The sequence below is a fragment of the Mobula hypostoma genome, chromosome 17, assembly GCF_963921235.1.
Source record: "Mobula hypostoma chromosome 17, sMobHyp1.1, whole genome shotgun sequence".
NCBI lineage: Eukaryota > Metazoa > Chordata > Chondrichthyes > Myliobatiformes > Myliobatidae > Mobula > Mobula hypostoma.
Window position 1 is genome coordinate 54,679,977 of NC_086113.1, and position 23,207 is coordinate 54,703,183.

Below are 23,207 nucleotides of genomic sequence, written 5' to 3' on the forward strand. Positions count from 1 at the left end.
AAAATGTAATGCAGCACACAATCGATTAATACTTTAAAGTAAACCAAAAAGTGACAGAAATACTAGTAGGTTAGGCTGCATCTCTTTCTTCCCACAGCTGCAGCCTGATCCACTGAGTATTTCCAGTATTTTCTGCCCTTATTTTAAATTTCCAACATTTGCAGTTATTTTTATGATTTTCAGTTAATACTTTATGTCTCTTTTTTTGCAGGGAGTTTTGTATGAACTTGACAAGGTGAGTAATTACAGTGCGTAAATTCCTTCTATGGGATGAGGCTTTGTTTAAATGATGCTGTATAGCAGGATATTATATTCTGCTTCAGGGCCCTTCTTTCTGACATGGTGGAGGGGCCTGGTGTCCAACCAGCTGCTGGACCAGCTTCAACCGTGGGTGATGAGCTTTGCTCTGATATGTTTCCATAGCTTCCACAATGACAGACACCCTGAAAACGTATGAACAGAGCAACACACACAAAAATTGCTGGTGGAACGCAGCAGGCCAGGAAGCATCTATAGGAAGAGGTACAGTCGACGTTTCGGGCCGAGACCCTTCGTCAGGCCTAACCCTGCGTTCACCAGCATTTTTTGTGTGTGTTGCTTGAATTTCCAGCATCTGCAGATTTCCTCGTGTATGAACAGAGCTTCTGCTGAAATGAAGTGGCCTGCTTAGGTTAAGCTCCGTGTGTGCTCCCTGTAGTGGAACTTATTTCAGACTGGCATGTTACAGGATCTGGCCATCAGAGATAATATGGCTTGCTTCCCACTGTACTGAACATTCCTGCCAACTTCCAACAGTTGTACAGCTGTATGCAGAATGGCGATGACATAAAGGTGTTTTTATTATCTTGTGTGATGTGCATATCCTTGGCAAGGCCAGTATTCATTGCTCCCCCTCCCAACACCGAATTTCTGGAGGTTGGTTAGTGGTGAGCCACCTGTTGGAGTCTTTGTGTCAAAGTAATGTTCCAGATGCATTCTAGGAAACTGCACTTGGGGGGCTTTGCAAGCAGAGAACCAGTACTATTGTCCAAGGATGTGGAAACCTGTTAGTGTTGCCAATACTCTGTCACCCTAATTGACGGAGGGTTCACTCTGTGTTCCTCTGTGGTTTTTAATATCTAGTAGCATTCAGGGGAAACCCTGGAGGAGATTCTGTTTCATACATCAACTGTTTGTGACTGTAATGTTCCTGCCAAGAGGGTATACCCAGTCCACAATTAGGTTACATGCCAATAATGAGGGATACGATAATAGCATGTGGTATTTAAAACAATATGAAAACTTTAGGTACTTGTGTTTAGTAGTTTAAAATGTCCTTGGGTTAAGTGTTTGAAGATTTTGTTAAAATCATTAAAGTTCATGGTTTTTAAAAAAAATCTGATGAGTATTTCAACCATAACTTGGCTAAACGAATTAAATTTTGGGACCCTATACACAACCATGCCAATGAGAGAAGTAAAGAGCATTCTGATGTCCCACAACTCTTTGAGTAACCATTTTCTGCTCCCGCTTCAATGCTACAGATTCTGCTCAGTTCTCTATGTTTGGTTGTGGAATCTAATAATATGACTTATCTTTGCAGCAAATCAAAGCTATAGAGAGATACGTGAGAAGACTGGAGTTCCACATCAGTAAGGTAGATATCAAAAGTGGCACAGCTCAACTTAAATCAATCTTGGAATAAGAAGACAATTCTCATTCAAATGAAAAAAGAATCAATGCACATTGAAAGACGACGGGCTAACAGGAAGACATTTCCTTCACAGTATTATTAATTAGGTTACATTAATGAGGTGATGAGACAGAAGCAAGAATATGTGTTGAATGTCTGAACTAAGAATAAGGATAGATTGTATCAGTTTTAGAATAATTCAACTGTAATAAGAGCAAGAGGTTCTCTCCACTAGCAAGCTAGTTAAAGTTAAGATAGGTACAATCTGCTTGTTTCATGGTTACATTCAATAGAAGGGTTCAAGGACATATTACACACAAGGAAGTCTGCAGATGCTGGAAATCCAAAAAAATACCCACAAAATGCTGGATGAACTCAGCAGGTCAGGCAGCATCTACGAAAATAAATAGAATAGTCGACGTTTTGGGCTGAGACCCTTCTTCAGGACTGGAACAGAAGGGGGAAGACGCCAGAATAAAAAGGTGGGGTAGAGGGGAAGGAGGCTAGCTGGAAAGTCATAGGTGAAGCCAGGTGGGTGGGAAAGGTGAAGGGCTGGAGAAGAAGGGATCTGATAGGAGAGGAGAGTGGATGATAGGAGAAAGGGAAAGAAGAGGAGACCCAGGGGTAAGTGATAGGCAGATGAGAAGAGGTAAAAGGCCAGAGTTGGGAATAGAGGAAGAGTGGAGGGGGAGGGAAAAGTATTTTACCGGAAGGAGGCACTGATATTCATGGCATCAGGTTGGAGGCTACCGAGGCAGATTGTAAGACTTGCTCTTCCACCCTGAGGGTGGACTCATCTTGACCCAAGAGGATGCGATGAGCCAACATGTTGGAACAGGAGTGGGGATGGGAATTAAAAGGAAGCTCCCTTTTGACGGATAGAGTGAAGGTGCTCGATGAGGCAGTCCTCCAATTTACAACAGATCTCACCCAATGTAGAGGAGGCTGCATCGTGAGCACTAGACAAAATAGATGGTCCCAGCAGGTTCGCAGGTGAAGTATTGCCTCACCTGGAAGGACTGGGGCCCTGAATGGAGGTGAGGGAGGAGATGAATGGGCAGGAGTAGCACTTCAGCTGCTTGCAGGAATAAGTACTGAGAGGGAACTTGCAGAGGGAGCGATCCCTGCGGAATGCAGAGAGTGGGGGTGGGATGGGAGGTAAAGATCTGTTTAATGCTAGTAATAACATATTACTTCTGCTGGAAATGTTTCAGTTAAACTGGTAATTGGTAACTAGTTTAGTTTTGCATGCCGTCCGTGCAGATTATTCCATACTTTGAGATAGTATAAAGAGAAAAGCAATAACGGAATGGTTAAAGTATTGCTACAACTACAGTTACAGAGAAAGTGCAGCGCAGGTAGACAATTAAGGTGCAAAATAAATATCACAAACATAACACAACTAAGCAATTTTAGTCAAGACACTTTCACCAAATCTGAAAAATAAAGATGTGGGGCGTATATTACGTGCTAGCTCTCGATTTTCTGCCTGTTTTAAGAAGTGGGAAATGTCTACTCTGCAGAGAGCAAAGAGTTGGCATGGCAGTAGCCTTAGGGGAAGGATTATAATGAGATAGTCATAGTCATACTTTATTGATCCCGGGGGAAATTGGTTTTCATTACAGTTGCACCATAAATAATTAAATAGTAATAAAACCATAAATAGTTAAATAGTAATATGTAAATTATGCCAGGAATTAAGTCCAGGACCAGCCTATTGGCTCAGGGTGTCTGACCCTCCAAGGGAGGAGTTGTAAAGTTTGATGGCCACGAGCAGGAATGACTTCCTATGACGGTCTGTGTTGCATCTCCGTGGAATGAGGCTCTGGCTGAATGTACTCCTGTGCCCACCCAGTACATTATGTAGTGGATGGGAGACATTGTCCAAGATGGCATGCAATTTGGACAGCATCCTCTTTCCAGACACAACCATCAGAGACTCCAGTTCCATCCCCATAACATCACTGGCCTTACGAATGAGTTTGTTGATTCTGTTGGTGTCTGCTACCCTCAGCCTGCTGCCCCAGCACACAACAGCAAACATGATTGCACTGGCCACCACAGACTCGTAGAACATCCTCGGCATCGTCCGGCAGATGTTAAAAGACCTCAGCCTCCTCAGGAAATAGAGACGGCTCTGACCCTTCTTGTAGACAGCCTCAGTGTTCTTTGACCAGTCCAGTTTATTGTCAATTCGTATCCCCGGGTACTTGTAATCCTCCACCATGTCCACACTGATTAGCAAAAGTATCCAGCAAAAGCTGCTTAGGTTTATTGATGGTAGTTAGATGCACCAAGTTGTGGGGGGTGGGAAAGGAAAGAGGGTGGGGAGGTTTTCTATACCTCTGACAGGAGTGCCATTACTTTACATACTTTATGAACAAAAGGAAGTCACATCCTCACACCAGAGTAAGGCAGTAAGATAAACAGGATATAGAAAGGAAGTAATTCTCAAGTAAGATCAGTCATCTACTCCCTCCATAACGTTCCTGTGTCTTTTCTCTTGTGATTTGTTGCAGATCCTTAATCAACTCCCAAGTACAGTTTCTATTTCAGCACTAATTTCCTCTGGTTAAAACTTTTCTCAAATGTGCTAATATTTTTTAATGCATTTCCAGCACTCATTAAAATGCCTAGCTTGGATTGCCACAATTGCAGTGACCCTTTCCTGACCTCATGAATTGGGAACTGTATTGCTCTGAGGATGTGGCATCAGCATGCATTGGGCAAGATTCGCACTGGTCATATCTGTACTCAACAGACTCAACCAAAGGAACAAGTGTCCTAGTAGAATTAGTGACAGGAAACAGGCTGTGGCTAAGAGGAAATGGTGTAACAGGTGGCAGAAATTACAAGTGACAGATAGCAGTTGATTTGTGTCTTGAAATTAACCAATTCATGGCAAAGCTTTAAAGTACTTCCTTATAAATAGAGATGGGCTGGCACTCAGAACAAGATTTCTGTTCCTTTCTCTATATAAATCATATTGAATGAGAAGATTCAATATTATTGTACTTTAATTTCTTTTTAATAATACAAGGCTCTGATTTGGAGAACAGTGTCAGTATTTAAAACTAAGGTGCAGTTAACTGTGTAATGGTAAATGAACTAGATCTATTCCATGACTTCATGTACCTTGGATGACAAACGGCAGGAACTCCAAAGAGCTGCCAAGTCAATTGAATACCAGTGGCATAGTTCAGATAATACGATCACCCTTGATTTACTTGTTAATGAGTAGCAAACCTGCCTGTGAATTTGACGGCAAATAATGAATTGAAGCAAAGGACCAAACTAATTTGATCTTTTTATTTCATTAAATCATGCTTTGAACTCTAAGCTACACACACAAAATGCTGGAGGAACTCAGCAGGCCAGGCAGCATCAATGGAAAAGAGTAAACGGTTGATGTTTCAGACCAAGACTCTTCATATGCTTTGAATTCTGTTGTAGTTCTCTCTAGGAGGAAATCTGAAAAATAGAGTTCATGTTTTCTACCTCCAACCGTTACTTGCTATGGTCATAGTCTGTCCATATTTATCAATGTAAATTGAAATGTTTAACAATTAGTTGTTAATATTAGGTTACTAGATTACTGGCTTTTTATGGAGTAAGGTGAAAGAAGATTTAATTGAGTCATAGAGGCATTCAGCATGGAAACAGGCTCTTTGATCCATTGAATCCACATCGATATACACTAATTCCATTTAATTCTCCCAAACATCTGCGTCAAATTCCCCCATATTGCATGACTCACTTACTCATTTAGGGCAATTTACAGTGACCAGTTAGCTTACAAAACGTTTGCAATGTGGGCAGAAACTGGAGCATCTGGGCATCAACAAAAATAGAAGCAACTTAATGCAAAAGCAATACTTTCCACTCCTATTTTGACATGTTGATGCATGGCCTCCTCTGTGTCACCCTCAGGGTGAAGAAGCAATACCTTATATCCCGTCTGGATACTGTCCAATCAGATGGCAAGAATATTGATTTCTCCTTCTGGTGAACAAATCCCTCCCACCCCCCCATCTATTCCCTGCTCTGTCCTTTCACTTCTTCTCACCTGCCTATTACTTCCTCCTGTGTCCCCTTGTCCTTCCCTTTCTCCTATTGTCCACTCTCCTTTCCTATCAGATTCTTTCTTCTCCAATTCTTGACCTTTCCCACCCACCTGGCTTCACCTATCACCTTCCAGAAGCCTCTTTCCCCTCCCTCTACCTGAAAAAGGGTCTCGACCTGAAACATCGGCTGTTTACTCTTTTCCATAGATGCTGCCTGACCTGCTGAGTTCCTCCAGCATTTTGTGTGTGCACTTGACATAAATAACTTTTAGCAATAATGTAGGTAAAGGTAGCCGTTTGAATGCTTACTTGAACTTCTGAAAGTAGCTTGAATTTTGGCTTCCCTTTTCTCTTATTGAAGTTTCTTGCTCACTTTTAGTTGGCAGAATAGAATGTTACCTTCAAAAGGATGAACGGAGGCTCCCACTATACGCTGCCATTGGTGGAGAAGTGTGTAACTCCTGCTCAGGTCCTCAAGCAGTCTGGAACAACTTCTATTCCCTTATGGTTGTTTTTGTTCGTTTTCACACCTTGTGGCGCATCAGTATCACTGTTTTTTTTAACGAGGCTGAATTGCTGGCTTGGCGCTCAACCCAGCACGAATGGAAAGCATGCAAAGGGGCCAGCCGGATTCGAACTCAGGACCATTCACGTCGAAGTCCAGTGCTGATGCCACTGCACCACCGATCAGCTTCCCTCATGGTTATTTACAGGACAAGTTCTTAAATTGCCATACACATTTTGCTGGCTGTTTGAAAAAACATTAATGCTTAGTCCCACATTCCTGTTTCATGACAATCATGCTGCATGTTCCTTATCTCCAATTACTAGTTAAATTGTATGTGGCATCCTCCCTTCTGAGCTTCATATTTGAGGCAGAATGCTACAGGCCCCACTAGCTCTGAGTGAAAAACTCCATCTTCCTCTGCTGTTTGTTGTTTTGCCGACGCTTTTCAATTTGGCCCAGTCACCAAAGGGAATCACTCCCATGGGCAATGGTTGAAACAAATAATGTAGAGGAAGCTAGGCAAGAATTTGAAGAATATTGAGAGAATAAAAGGTTATGCTGAAAGAGTTAGGTGAAGAAAGTGGGAGGACAGACTGAGGGAATATCCTGATTCTGTGTTGTATATCAGAATCAGAATCAGGTTAACATCTCCAGCATATGACGTGAAGTTTGTTGTCTTTGCAGCAGTAGTTCAATGTAATACATAATAATCGAGAAAAAATTGCAAATTACAGTAAATAAATATCAAGTCAAGTTGCTTTCATTGTCATTTCAACCATAACTGCTGGTACAGTACACAGTAAAAACAAAACAAGATCCTCCAGGACCATGGTGCTACATGAAACAACACAAAACTACACTAGACTACCTGAAACAACTCAAAACTACATTAGACTTCAGGCCTACACGGGACTACATAAAGTGCACAAAACAGTGCAAGACAATACAATAATTAATAAACAAGACAATAGGCACAGTGAAGGACAAATTACAATATAATAATAAATAATGTAAATGTAAATGTAAATATAAACACCGTTTTAGCAGGAATTGAGAAAGAAATGAGCAAAAATTGCGAAGGGAGTGGAGTGGTGTTCAGTTGAGAGAGATAGTGTGTGTGTGTGTGTGTGTGTGTGTGTGTGTGTGTGTGTGTGTGTGTAAGTTGGTGTCAGACTAGACTCTGGGAATTGAGGAGTCTAATGGCTTGGAGGAAGAAACTGTTACACAGTCTGGTCATGAGAGCCCGAATGCTTCGGTACCTTTTGCCAGATGGCAGGAGGGAGAAGAGTTTGTATGAGGGGTGCACGGGGTCCTTCACAATACTGTTAGCTTTGCGGATGCAATGTGTGGTGTAAATGTCTGTAATGGTGAGAAGAGAGACCCCGATGACCCCTTCAGCATGACCTCACTATCCGTTGCAGGGTCTTGCGATCCGAGACGGTGCAATTTCTGAACCAGTCAGTAATGCAGCCACTCAGGATACTCTCGATACATGCATATATATATATATATATATATATATACAGAGAGAGAGAGAGAGAGAGTAGTTAAATTAAATAAGTAGTTCAAGAACAAAAACAAAAAAGTAGAGATGTACTCTATAGTTACCCTGACCACTATCAACCATATTGTCAGACTTTGCAATATTTGCACACCTTAGATTTTTAAAAAATTGTTTCTAAAACACTATTTACAAAATCTCTATTTATACAGTTCCTTTTCAAAGAGTTTTTTGATGAGAGGCTCTAATTAGGTTCCACATTATTTCATTTCCTGAGCTGGTTCCAAGTTTATTGGACTAATGAGCAGTATTACCCCATAATCAGTGGTTATTTGGTTGCCAACATGGTGTACTTAACTTCCGGTTATGTCATGTGTATCATTCCACATAGACTCTTTGGAGGTTTTCTCTACAATGCAGCTTTCTGAAGCTGTGCAGCTAAATGGAAGTTGTATAGAAAGCTAGCCTTTGCATACTTGTAGCCAAGCATACATGAGGGCGATAACCCAAGTGCTCTTGTTTGATCTCTATCACTCAAAAACCATGAAAACACATGCAGGCAGGAGTAAAAACAAGAAGGGTGGCCTGCAGACAGGATGCTTCTCAGAGACAAAATTCAGACTCCTATCCCCTCCACTAGGTGCAACATTTTGAATGACTCAGCATGACCAGATGACTGTGCTCAGTTCTGGTCACCTCACTGCAGGAAGGATGTGGATACTATAGTGAGAGTGCAGAGAACAACTGCAGGGATGTTGCCTGGATTGGGGAGCATGCCTTATGAGAATAGTTGTGAACTTGGCCTTTTTTCCTCAGAGTGACGGAGGATGAGAGGTGATCTGATAGAGGTGTACGAGATGATGAGAGACATCAATCGTGTGGATGGCCAGAGGCTTTTTCCCAGGGCTGAAATGGCTAACACAAAGGGGCATAGTTTTAAGGTACTTGGAAGTAGGTACAAGGGGGATGTCAGAGGCAAGGGAATGGTGGGTATGTGGAATGCTCTGTCAGCGAAGGTGGTAGGGGCAGATACAATAGGGTCTTTTAAAAGACTCTTAGATAGGTACATGGAACTTAGAAAAATAGAGGGCTATATGGTAGGGAAATTCTAGGCAGTTTCTAGAGTAGGTTACATGTTTGGCCAAAGGGCCGGTAGTGTGCTGTAGATTTCCATGTTTCTATAGCAGAGCAAGAAATGTTTAGAACATGGAACACAGAACAGGGCCATTCTGCCCACAATGTTGTGACAGGTGCATTAAGCTAATGGCACCTAATTAAACTGATTCCTTCTATAAGCACATGATCCATTCTCCACATATTCACACATGAGGAGCCTCTTAAATGCCTTTATCATAGCTACCTCCACCTCCACCCCTGGCAACGCATATCGGACAGCCCATCATTCTCTATGTAACGAAAACAAACTTGCCATGCACATCTCCTTTGAACTTTGCCGTATCAACCTAAAGTATTGGACATTCCTACCCTGGATAGGGTACAATGAACTTATCTAGGCCTCCTGTAATTACATAAACTTCTATCAGGTCTCCCCTCAGTTTCTGATGCTCTAGAGAAAACAACCCTAGTTTGACCAACATCTCCTGACAGCTTATGCTCACTAACTCAGGCTTCTTTGCTACTTTGTGTAAAGAAACCATTTTCTGATGTAAGGTGGGTGAAAGTGGATTCCTTTTCAGGTTTATCCAAGTTTCAGATTGTTCCAATGAAGTATTTGGGAGATAGTGGATATTGGGAGCAATGACCATGATGTTTCACGCTCTGCAATCAATGAATTAAAAGTACTGAACAACTTGAAATTGATTTCCTGAATAGATGGAATAAGGAGATAAGGGATTAATAGTTTCCCTGCCTGCAATTAAAAATCCACCATAATTCTCAATTATTTTCCTGGTTTTAAAAAAGTTAGCTCATGAAACTTCAGTTAATCAGCCTGTTTTTGTATCCTCCGCTTGCAGGTGGATGAGTTGTATGAGACGTTTTGCATCCAGAAAAGACTCCGAGATGGAGCCTCCAAAATGAAACAGGCCTTTGAAATGTCGCCTTCTTCTAAAGGTGCCCGAGAAAGTCTGACAGAAATAAACAGGAGTTACAAGGAAAACACAGAGGTATGGTCTTTGCTTTAATAGAATCAGCTTTTGGATTTGCAGTAGGACTGAAAAATGCAGTACGTGTCAGCGTCAATAATTTGCTTAGCAGGAACGTAAAACAAGTGTAACTTAGTCAGGTAGGAGATACTGACCAAGTGATTACCTTTCAGTTGAACTAACAACTTAGGTTTAGACCCTCATCATTTTGGCAATCTCAAAAATGATCATCAGGCTTTAGACACAAACAACAAAGGGACATAACATTTCATGAGGATGTATATTATAAGACTTATGGAGGCATTTTTAGCATGGCATTGCGGATAGGGGCTGACAAATGGTTCCAATGGACTCCTTGGGGTATTAATGATGGAAGCCACTATCTGAGCTATTTAATCAAGCAGGAAAAGCAGAAATGTAACTACAGCTTAAACAATATTGGATGTCTCTCCTTTTTTGGTAATGTTTTAATAATCTGAGACTTAAAATAGTTAAGAACCTTAACTCAAACATCTAGAACAGATTTGCAAGATATAGAAATATAGTGTATGTTCTTTGGAGTTTAGAAGAATGAGGAGTGATCATGTTGAAACATTTCAGATCCTTTGGAGAGATAACAGGGTAGGTGATGAAGTGCTTCCACTAGTAAGAAAGTCCTGATTAAATGGGCTAGATAGAAGATCAGTAGTTGAATCTGTAAGTGTCATCAGAAAAACTTGACATACTGTCACTGAAGGTTATGTAAAAGCTTTCATGTAAAAACAGAGATAAGGAAGCAGTGTTTACCTCCCTGTTATTATATGAATTTGAGTGCAAAGAGGTTGCTGATCCTATGGCATTTGTCAGTTTTAAAACTGAGATTGATATGTCTTTTGTTGAGCAAAGATGAAGACCATTCAGTCTTTGAAATTTATCATTCAGTCAAATCCTCCTTTCTCCTGCCAAGCCTACTTTCTTGGGTCAAGAAGGCAGGCTTTGCAGCTGGAGAGAGGATTTGGTTCTCCTCCCATTCTTATGTTTTATGAAAATAATCATATGAGAAAATTTGTTGGAAGCAAAATGTTAACCGTAGGAATGAGTCCACTGAGAGGAATGGAGATATGCAGTACAGGATCTCAACCATTCCTCTACCTCCATGTGGTGCCTGACTGTTGAGTTCCTCCAATTTTTACTTTGCTCCAAAAGACCATAAGACATAGGAACAGAATTAGGCCATTCAGCCCTTTGAATCTGCTCCACCATTTGATCATGGCTGATTTATTATCCACCTCAATCCCATTTACCTGTCTTCTCCATTGAGAAGAATACATGATGTACCCATAATGCAAAGAATCAGGAAAAGTGTATGGACAAAGGTGAATACTTATACAAGATGAAATTGGGATGATTTTGGCATCACTTTACAAAAAAGAGGGGAGACACAATGCATTTCAGTTGCCTGAATACAGACTTACAATGGAAAAGAAGAAAAAAATAGACTAAGGAAATAGGGGAAAGGCACATAATGCCACAATTGACTGCAGAAGCAAACTTGCAAACAACTAATTCAGCCAAATAAAGGGTCTAGACTTGAAACTTTGACTGTCCACTTTGCTCTATAAATGTTGCCTGACCTACTGAGTTCCCACCAACACACATGCAGCAGGCCAGGCAGCATCTCTAGAAAGAGGTCCAGTCGATGTTTCGGGCCGAGACCCTTCGTCAGGAAGGGTCTTGGCCTGAAACGTCGACTGTACCTCTTCCTAGAGATGCTGCCTGGCCTGCTGCGTTCACCAGCAACTTTGATGTGTGTTGCTTGAAATTCCAGCGTCTGCAGATTTCCTCGTGTTTGCTACTGAGTTTTCTCTCTGTAACTGATGCAGTTCAGCCTCATCCATACTGGTGAATTAATCAATGAGATTTTTCTTCATAATTTGCAATGATTAAGTTGGTTTTTAGGAAGCTTATGGATTGCAGAATCCAAAGGAGTGAGAAGAGTAAGCATTTCTGCGATTGTCAAAGCCAAGGAGAGAATAAGTTAGACTAGGCAATAGTGCAAAAGTTCTTGGAAAGATGAAGAGAGGAAGAATGGTGTGTATTGCTGAGTGGTTAAGTGTAGTGAGGTAAGAGTTGAAGCTAATTGGTCTAGCATTTTCTGAGTAAAGGATTGCCAACGGCAGTAGTATAGAGTTCAGAATATATAAGGCCATTGTTTGAAGTTGAAGACTTGTGAATAACTTCGAATGGCTATTTTTATATTGTTGACCTTTACTTAGCTATTCCACTGAACCATTGAAACTGAATAATGTACAGTGCTTTAAATATACTGGACTGAACCTTACAGGTATCCAACTAAGAAATTATACCAGAAAACAGCATAACTCCTGTGGGAATGACATTGTAACATTGAAACACAACAACCAACAAGCCACATTGGGCTTGTATGTGGTAAAAACAGGAAGGCTAGCATAGTGGGGTTGTGACTGGCTGCATGGCAAAGAGTCAACTGAAAGTGATAAAGAAAGATACTGGTTGAGGCCACAGCAGTGCTCATGGATGGCATTTGAGAATTCAAGCATATCAAGGGTAAGATAATGTTAAATAAAAATGCCACAACCAAGTCTTACAAAACCTATCAGGTTCTTCATACCATCCATGATAAAGAAGCCAGTGAGATAGATCGATCATATTGAGGCTGAAGGAATTCTTTCAAAGGTAAGTGTAGCCCATGGGCAATGCCAGTGGTCCCACTAACCAAGAAGAATGGGTCTGTCAACATGTGTGGTGACTTTAAGGTCACCATCAACCCAGTACTGAAAGTAGATCAATCCCCTCTGCCTAGGATAGAGGATATCTCTGCAAACCTTGCTGGAGGAAAACACTTCAGCAAGACTTAGCTACCTACCTATAGATGGAGTTGGAAGAAGAGTCCAAAGTGTTTTTCACCATAAACACTCACAAACTCACAAAATAAGTTTATTTTTGGAGTAGCGCTTGCACCTGCACTCTGGCAAAAGCTATGGACAAGGTGCTGCAAGGCTGCCCGGGCACTCAGTGATACCTGGATGACATCATTGTTATGGGCAAGGATGAAAAGGAACATCTCCAAAATCTCAAGACAGTATTAAAAAGATTAGAGGATTATGGGATCAGAGCATGATGCAACAGGTGTGAATTCTTTAAACCAAGCATCACTTACTGTGGTCACACCATTGTTTGGTTTACTTGTAGATTGAATCAGTGGTGAGGAAGGCAAATGCAATGTTACCATTCATTTTGAGAGGACTAGAATATAAAAACAAAGATGTAATGCTGAGGCTTTATAAGGCATTGGTCAGACCACACTTGGAGTATTGTGAGCAGTTTTGGGCCCTTTACCTAAGAAACAATTTTCTGGCATTGGAGAGGGTCCAGAGAAGGTTCACGAGAATGATTCCAGGAATGAAAGGGTTAACATATACGGAATGTTTGATGGCTCTGGGCCTGTACTTGGACATTGAAAGGCCTATGTGGAGTGGATGTGGCTAGGAGGTTTCCTATGGTGGGAAAGTCTAGGATTAAGACCAGAGGGCGCAGGCTCAGAATAGAGGGTCATCCATTTAGAACAGAGATGAGGAAAAAAATCCGTAACCAGAGGGTGGTGAATCTGTGGAATTCATTACCACAGAAGATTGTGCAGGCCATTTCATCGGGTATATTTAAGACAGAGGTTGACAGGTCCTTGATTAATGAATGTGTCAAAGGTTATGGGGAGAAGGCAGGTGAATGGGGTTGAGAGGGATAATAACTCAGCGATGATGTAATGTCAGAGCAGACTTGATTGACTGAATGGCCTAATTCTGCTCTTATGTCTAATGATCTATGATCTAAAGTGGATATTGGAAAGAATAAGGACAGAACTGAACAGCTCACCTACACAATGGAGATTGCATCTGATGTCATCCGGAGATAAAGCATCAATCAGCTGAGGAGAGCAGAGTCAATTGTTAGAGAAGAAAGATGGCTAGAGCTATCAAAACCACTTCTGCAGTCCCATAGTCAACTTCTCCAACCACCATGGGGGAAGCCTCAGAACCTGAGATTGTTTCACATCACAAGCCTCACCTGCCAAGCAAAGTGATTGCCCTTGTCAGGAAAGATGTTATCTCACAAAAGTAGGAGAGCATCCACTGCAATTAAATTTTTAGGCCCAAATGGGACAATTTAACATTTACTATGCTGTGAGTGTCTATAGAGCATTGAGTACTTAATATTTCAGTAAAAACTTGAGTAATATTGTAAATATATTGTTTGATTAAGCATTCTTTGTTGTTCAAATAATTCATTATGGCTTATGTTACGTACCCCGTAACTGGGCTGCCAAACCAGCAGAAATGGACCACTTAGTTGGAGTCTGGTTTAACAGAAACTAATAAAGTTTTATTAAAGAAATAAGTAACACAGTACTCTAATCGTAAGGATGTAAATGCAACAGGTTAGCAATGATAAAACACACATGTGCACAGAACTAGGGCAATAGGAATCAATCAAGCTCTTTTGCAGTCCAGGGGTAAAATGATCAGTCTCAAGTGACGCAGAGTTCAGTTCAGCTTAGTACAGTTCGCAATAATCGCTGTTGTGCCGTTGGAGAGAGAGAGCGAGAATGCAAATTTTGATTCAAACAGACCTTTGATATTCTTCACAGTTAGCTTTCGGGCGGACCCTTTTTTATGTCTTCTGTGGTCACCGACTGTGACCCCTCCGTTCCGGATACGACCGTTCTTCCGCGGTGAACCCAGCACCCATGCAAGGGCGGACACACACACCAGGTTCCCACCGATCGTAACCTTTTCACCCTGTGCGTCTATGGTCGGTTCCCTCAATCCGACCTCCAAACTTCCACCAACTTGTGAGGGCACACCGCTCTTCCAGGGTCTCGTTATCTCGTGATCTCTTGGTGTGTGTCGTGCCTTAGCAAACCTGTTCTTTTTATCCCTAAGCTGGGGTATCGCCTGTCCATCAAACTTCAAACAGTTCAGGTTCAAAGCAACCAGTCTGTCAATATTCTGAAATGTGTTTCTTTCTCGTTAATCTCTCTCTTCTCTCTTATTAGCATTTTGAATGTTTCTCCATTGTCTCACTTATCTCTCTCTCATTAGCATCAATCTTCTGATAACTTGGTTTTTTGTCACAGTTATATGTAAAAGCACGTTAATGGCATATGTCATCACACCACCACATCATAAGTGCGCACCTCGCTAAAGTAAAAATGAACATTCATGAGTTACATCCTGATTCCACGTTTTTGCTTTCAGTTAGATTTTATGTTTTGAGTTACAAAACATAACAACACCCCCGGCTATAACAAACTTAAGGAACTGCATTTTATTAGTAATCAATCAAGTCACCCTTACATATTGAAAATCTCTAGTCTAGCATTTCGTAGTTTGATAACTCAGACCACCTGGCACATTTTCAATACGTTGCACAGATCTGTACTAATTAATTCTAACTAAGATCTAAAATTATTAAGGCCTGTACTAATCTGCAGCTAATTGACTTCCCCGCGAAATCTTGCAATCTCAGCTGGCAATTTTTCAAATGTACATAAACTTTAAGTTACGGACACTTCACAGAATCTTCATATGACCTAGTGAACATCTAAAAGAATAGTGTTAAACCAACAGTTCTACCTAGAGGAAGATGGAATGGCGCAATTTCTGTGATCTGGCATTTTCTGTAGCCCTGCACTGGTCAGGTCTCAAGGATGCCAGACTAGAGAGTTTTGAACTGTAATAATGCAACATCTTGATTCTTTTATCATTGTCACATTGTTGTGATTGTTGGAACATTGAGCAAGGACTACTCTCCTTGCCCACGGGCCAGTAGCAAAATACTTCACAGTGGAAGGATATTGATACATAAGTAATTATCAAATGAGAAAACTAGCATCAGATCCCAAACTGAGACTTTAAAGGAGGAAGTCTGTGGTTTATTCTGTAGAGCAATCCGCAATGCATTTCACACTGAAGTTGAAATTATCAGTAGCCATTGGATTCCTTGCACATTCTTTCCCCTTTCCATAAGACCATAAGACCATAAGACAAAGGAGCAGAAGTTGGCCATTTGGCCCATCGAGTCTGCTCCACCATTTTATCATGAGCTGATCCATTCTCCCATTTAGTCCCACTGCCCCGCCTTCTCACCATAACCTTTGATGCCCTGGCTACTCAGATACCTATCAATCTCTGCCTTAAATACACCCAATGACTTGGCCTCCACTGTCGCCCGTGGCAACAAATTCCATAGATTCACCACCCTCTGGCTAAAAAAATTTCTTCGCATCTCTGTTCTGAATGGGCGCCCTTCAATCCTTAAGTCATGCCCTCTCGTACTAGACTCCCCCATCATGGGAAACAACTTTGCCACATCCACCCTGTCCATGCCTTTCAACATTTGAAATGTTTCTATGAGGTCTCCCCTCATTCTTCTAAACTCCAAGGAATACAGTCCAAGAGCGGACAAACGTTGCTCATATGTTAACCTTCTCATTCCCGGAATCATTCTAGTGAATCTTCTCTGTACCCTCTCCAACGTCAGCACATCCTTTCTTAAATAAGGAGACCAAAACTGCCCACCGTACTCCAAGTGAGGTCTCACCAGCGCCTTATAGAGCCTCAACATCACATCCCTGCTCCTATACGCTATTCCTCTAGAAATGAATGCCAACATTGCATTCGCCTTCTTCACAACTGACTCAACCTGGAGGTTAACTTTAAGAGTATCCTGTACGAGGACTCCCAAGTCCCATTGCATCTCAGAACTTTGAATTCTTTCCCCATTTAAATAATAGTCTGCCTGTTTATTTTTTCTGCCAAAGTGCATAAGCATGCAATTTCCAACATTGTACTTCATTTGCCACTTCTCCGCCCATTCTTCCAATCTATCCAAGTCTCTCTACAGACTCTCCGTTTCCTCAGCACTACCGGCCCCTCCACCTGTCTTTGTATCGTCAGCAAACTTAGCCATCTATTCCATAATCCAAATCGTTGATATACAATGTAAAAAGAAGCGGCCCCAACACTGACCCCTGTGGAACACCACTGGTAACCGGCAGCCAACCAGAATAGGATCCCTTTATTCCCACTCTCTGTTTCCTGCCAATCAGCCAATGCTCTATCCACATATGTAACTTTCCCGTAATTCCATGCGCTCTTATCTTGTTAAGTAGCCTCATGTGTGGCACCTGTGAAAATAAGTCCATAAGACCATAAGATATAGAAGCAGAACTAGGCCATTTGGCCCATCAAGTCTGCTCCACCATTTCATCAAGGCTGATTCATTTTGCCTCTCAGCCCCAATCTCATACCTTCTTCCCATATCCGTTCATGTCCTGATCAATCAGGAATCTATTAACCACTGCTTGAATATACATCAAGACTTGACCTCCACAGCTGCCTGTGGCAATGAATTCCACAGATTCACCACTCTCTGACTAAAGAAATTCTTCCTCATCCTGTTCTAAAAGGATGCCCCTGTCTCCTCTGGTCTTAGACTCCCCACCACAGGAAACATCCTCTCCACATCCACTCTATACGTTTCATGAATTGCTCTCAAGTAGGAGTTCCTTTTCCAAAACAAAAGTAATAACTATTATTCATGAAATCTTGAACAGGCAAGAGAAGGTATCTCATTAAACAACACTAACATATCTAATAATTTGCACTAGTCTTCTGTATTGTAACATATACATCTAATACATATGGAACTGACAATAATTTCTTTTACTCTCAGGCCCTGTGCTCGCTGGAGGTGGAGATTGGAAACCTGCTTGGAGAATTTCACATTAAGATGAAAGGCAAGTATTCACAGAAGAAAGCTGGTATGTGTTATGTTTGTTGGTAGAGTAAAGGATAATTTTATGTGCACTCTTAATGCATCACAGCCTGATGGGAAATGAAATAGAAATTCTAGCATGTAATCCAAAATAGAAATTCTTGTGCTTGTATTTTGAAGTTGTATCACCTACAAAGAACTATCGCAACGAATATCATAGCCACGAAGTTATCTCTGGTGTCAAGAATGTTAACATTCATTAATATCGAACATTAATGAAGTGGCAGAAACACTCAACAGATCACACAGAATGTTGACTGACCAAAAGCATGAGCTCTGTTCTTCTTTCCACAGATGCTGACTGACCTGCTAAGGGTTCCCAGCAATTTTCTGTTTTTACTGTAGATTTTCAGAATCTGCGGGATTTTGCCTTTTTAGTTCATTAACATAGATTTGAGTAGATTTCACAGATGGATTTCCCAGTATTTTTTTCTCTGTAACAGCCTCACTATCCATTCCCCATCCCCCTTTGCTCTTGAATGCTCTTTTTTTTATGTTCAAGTAATAGGTTTAGTATTGCAAGAATTTCTTGTTTAAAACCCACTTGCTATTTTTGTAGTAACTTGAAAATGGCTATTTGAAAAAATTAACTGGTGATTCTTTTTGAAAAAATTAACTGGTGACCTCCCGGTTATAGAACTGCAGTAGAAACCCCACCTCTGAACTGCACTGCTGTGGTTCACATTGCGCCTGCTTGCTGACATTCAGTGCCACACTGCTGCAGGTCTCAGCCTCTGGCTGAAAGCAAACTGAGGACCTGTTGCCCTCACAAGCAGAAGTAGAGAGGGCTCTGGCTTCTTGCATCCATGTTCTTCATATTGGATGTGACAGGTTCTTGATGCTGCTCAATGAGGCTGACACATTGAAGTACTCTGTACATCTCTCTCTCACCTGAAAGACACCTGGCCTTCTTTAATAATTTAATAAAATCCCATTGGCCTGATAGTCGGAGTTCAGGGAGTTGCCCCTTCACTAACAGTGAAATAGAGTTGATATCCCAAGCTGATGTTCCAAGGCTCAACTCAGCTGCCTAAAGTGCGAGGTTTTGAAATGGATTCTATGCAGGCTGGAAGTTCTAACATTGTCTTGATCTACCTTGAACTTCACAGGTTTAGCCGGTTTTGCCCGCCTTTGTCCTGGCGATCAATATGAGGTAAGTGGTTTGTACCTTAGCTTTAGCCACGCAAGTGAGACAATAGCAGTTCAATTGGTGAGAGGAACCTTGATCCTCATTGAGTTGATAATGGGTTAGTTCAACCTAATAGTAGTAAAAATAAACATACTTCACACCTTTTGCTACACATTTTCAGTAACTTGTTGTTCTGAAAATCTGAGTAATGTTCCTATTCAGAATAATCATTCCTGTTAATGAAACTGGTGGTTTGAGAACAGAATAAGTCATTTCCTAAATTCTGAAATATAATTAGCGATGTTCCTGTGCATGCTAACTGATTTGTTTTATCTTTACAAAGATCTTTATGCGTTATGGTCGTCAAAGGTGGAAATTAAAAGGCAGAATAGAAATCAATGACCGGCAAAGCTGGGATGGAGAAGAAATGATCTTCTTGCCTCTGATTAATGAATTATTCTCAATTAAGGTACATGAACAGCTAACTATAAGCATTGGAGTAATTCAGAAACTACTATGCTTTTCAAAGACATTATATTACTTGCCATTTCTGAAGGTCGATTATGTGTGTCTTTTGGCCAGAAGGTCTAGTCACATGATGCTGTGGTTTGCAAATGCTATTGAACCGAATGCGTTGAAGGTATGTCTCTCATGCAGGTGAAAGCCACTGCGGTCATGCAAAAATGGTCATAGTTCTTTAAAATGAAACAGAAACTGAAGGTGGCTCTCAGCCGCACAGCAGCAGTAAAGAATGTAAATGGTAATACTTTAGGTACAGCCTGCACCTGATCAGGCCATTCAATGGGTCAGGGGCAGAATTCTTGGATTGACGTTGGAGTTAACTAAACTTCTGTGTCATTTTGCTACGTTAACTTCTTGCAAGTTTTTCATACTTTCCTACTTCAACAACATATGCTGGATCTTGGATCTGGTTTTCGGCCAATGCCATTCATCTCCCTTTTCAGTCCACTTAATTTCACAGCTCAACCTACCTCTGTTTTGATGTTTGCATTCTCTGTTTGACTTCCAATAAAAGACCATAAGACCATAAGACAAAGGAGCAGAAGTTGGCCATTTGGCCCATCGAGTCTGCTCTGCCATTTTATCATGAGCTGATCCATTCTCCCATTTAGTCCCACTCCCCCGCCGTCTCACCATAACCTTTGATGCCCTGGCTACTCAGATACCTATCAATCTCTGCCTTAAATACACCCAATGACTTGGCCTCCACTGCCGCCCGTGGCAACAAATTCCATAGATTCACCACCTTCTGACTAAAAAAATTTCTTCGCATTTCTGTTCTGAATGGGCGCCCTTCAATCCTTAAGTCAGGCCCTCTCGTACTAGACTCTCCCATCATGGGAAACAACTTTGCCACATCCACTCTGTCCATGCTTTTCAACATTCAAAATGTTTCTATGAGGTCTCTCCTCATTCTTCTAAACTCCAAGGAATACAGTCCAAGAGCGGACAAGCATTCCTCATATGTTAACCCTCTCATTCCCAGAATCATTCTAGTGAATCTTCTCTGTAACCTCTCCAATGTCAGCACATCCTTTCTTAAATAAGGAGACCAAAACTGCCCACAGTACTCCAAGTGAGGTCTCACCAGTGCCTTATAGAGCCTTAACATCACATCCCTGCTCCTATACTCTATTCCTCTAGAAATGAATGCCAACATTGCATTCGCCTTCTTCACAACTGACTCAACCTGGAGGTTAACCTTAAGAGTGTCCTGTACGAGGATTCCCAAGTCCCATTGCACCTCAGAACTTTGAATTCTTTCCCCATTTAAATAATAGTCTGCCCATTTATTTCTTCTGCCAAAGAGCATAACCATACACTTTCCAACATTGTATTTCATTTGCCACTTCTTTGCCCATTCTTCGAATCTATCCAAGTCTCTCTGCAGACTCCCTGTTTCCTCAGCACTACCGGCCTCTCCACCTATCTTCGTATCGTCAGCAAACTTAGCCACAAAGCTATCTATTCCATAGTCCAAATCTTTGATGTACAATGTAAAAAGAAGTGGCCCCAACACTGTGGAACCCCTGTAAAACACCACTGGTAACTGGCAGCCAACCAGAATAGGATCCCTTTATTCCCACTCTCTGTTTCCTGTCAATCAGCCAACGCTCTATCCACGTATGTAACTTTCCCGTAATTCCATGCGCTCTTATCTTGTTAAGTAGCCTCATGTGTGCACCTTGTCAAAGGCCTTCTGAAAATCCAAATATACAACATCCACTGCATTTCCCTTGTCTAGACTATTGGTAATTTCTTAAAAAATTGTAATAGCTTTGTCAGGCAGGATTTTCCTTTAAGGAATCCATGCTGAGTTCTGCCTATCTTGTCATATGCCTCCAGGTACTCTGTAACCTCATCCTTGACAATCGACTCCAACAACTTCCCAACCACTGATGTCAAGCCAACAGGTCTATAATTTCCTTTTTGCTTCCTTGTCCCCTTCTTAAATAGCGGAGTGACATTTGCAATCTTCCAGTCCTCCGGAACCACGCCAGAATCTATCGACTTTTGAAAGATCATCGCTAATGCCTCCGCAATCTCTACAGCTACTTCCTTCAGAACACGAGGGTGCATTCCATCTGGTCCGTGTGATAAAGACTTCACCATGCCTGGATGATTTACAGATCCAACCAGGAAGATTTTCCTGTTTCCAGCACTGTTTTTAAATGCGATGCATCTATACTTTTGAACAAAGTGAAAAGTGATCCCACAAAAACAGAGCAGTGTCTGTGGCATTCTGATTTTGTTTTGCAGTCTGTGCAAAGATTGTAGCTTCATCTTACATTTTTTGTGTGTCTATAACATAATTCCTTTCCTTGCATTTTGCTCAGCATCTAATTGTACATTCCTTGGATCATTAAATGCCCTCATGCCTTTCTTTTCTTCTGAGACAATTATCTTTCAGAAACGTTTCTGAATTGGAACTGGCTCTGAGAAATGACATACCTTTGGAGAAATACGCTACTGCAAATTTCTCCCAGCAGAATTTACCCTGACATTTATCAATGAAGTTACTGGATAGTCCTTTTGGGCTGTTGGTCCCAACTATTTCTGTAAATTTAAAAGAAAGGCTTGATGCTGACACTGGAGAAAAGGGAGAGCAGTTAAATGAATTTAACTACAAGCTCTTTGGTCTTATCAGTCACAGCAGAAATACAGCAGAAATCCAGCAGCTGAAGTAATTGTTTTTTAAGCTATCAGATTGAAATTGCATCAATGGAGCATTCAGAATTCCTTAGAAGGATGTCTCTGTTTCATGTCAAGCTGTTTGTAGTAAATTCAACATGATCGCTTTCAGGAATCCAGTATCTTTTTTATCACTATTCATTCAGTTGATGCTCACTTGACTCCTTTCTCAATGATGCATTTGGCTGAGAAAGTTGAAGTTACAAACTCTCAATTAAGGCTAATGCTGTATTGTAAAGATAAGCTATTAGTGTTAGTGACCGTGGCCCAGGCCCTGGTCTGCTGCTCAGTTCAACAGGAAAGTTCTCCTTGGCTGCTGGTTGATTTTGTTGCTTTGATGAATTTCTTCTCTTAAACCAATGTCACTCACTGTTGTTTAATCGATTTCTTATCTCAGTGCTGATCAAGAATGGTGATATTGTAGATTGCTTGCTTTTGTTGCCTGGTTTACATTTCAAAGTAGCTTCAGGGTGCAAAATGCTTGAGATTAAATTATTCTTTAAACACAGGTTTTTGGACATCGTTGAACTCAGCAAGTATTTAAAATTCACTGCAATTCTTTCATGCAAAGATTAAAAAATAACATTACTAATGATTTTGCACTTAGAACTACTGACCTGTGAGGTCAAGAAGCAGATTATGTTGCATTCAATTTTGCACCCATGTGTTTGCTGTGTTGGAGAAATTGCTGGTGGGGACTCACTAGTGAAAGGGAAAATGTGGATAATGAACATTCTGGACTTCCGTTTGATGTGACCTTTGGGGTAGATTAGCTTTCACCTGCTGTACACTTGGCAAATGGCAGCAGCAGAGAGAGTTTGTGCTCACTAAACAGGAATCTTTAAGGACAAAGACACTACAGAATAGGACTGCCAACAAAGATCATGGAGCTGTTATTACATTGGTAAAACCACATGCATCTATTAACTGAGAATCACACCACCAGAATGACACATTTTCTCCATTTAATCTCTCTCTCTCTCTCTCTCTCCATCACTCTAGGTGTCAGAATTGAAGGGTCTGGCAACTCATCTCCTGGTCGGCAGTGTCACTTGTGAAACAAAAGACCTATTCACAGCCCAACCTCAAATGGTTGCCGTCGACATCAATGACCTTGGAACTGTGAAGCTAAACCTGGAGGTGACGTGGTAGTAAGTAATG

General features: G+C 41.2%; 1 protein-coding gene across 3 annotated transcripts in view; it reads left to right on the forward strand.

Moving 5' to 3' along the window:
* Positions 1-23,207, forward strand: part of ripor2 (RHO family interacting cell polarization regulator 2) — an 87,409-nt gene that overhangs the window by 31,805 nt on the left and 32,397 nt on the right. For all 3 annotated transcript variants that reach the window (XM_063069372.1, XM_063069374.1, XM_063069373.1), the window contains 7 exons: positions 212-235; positions 1,583-1,636; positions 9,722-9,871; positions 17,603-17,666; positions 18,814-18,857; positions 19,177-19,302; positions 23,049-23,197. In XM_063069372.1, the coding sequence (XP_062925442.1) occupies positions 212-235; positions 1,583-1,636; positions 9,722-9,871; positions 17,603-17,666; positions 18,814-18,857; positions 19,177-19,302; positions 23,049-23,197 (611 nt within the window). The remainder of the gene's footprint in view (positions 1-211; positions 236-1,582; positions 1,637-9,721; positions 9,872-17,602; positions 17,667-18,813; positions 18,858-19,176; positions 19,303-23,048; positions 23,198-23,207) is intronic.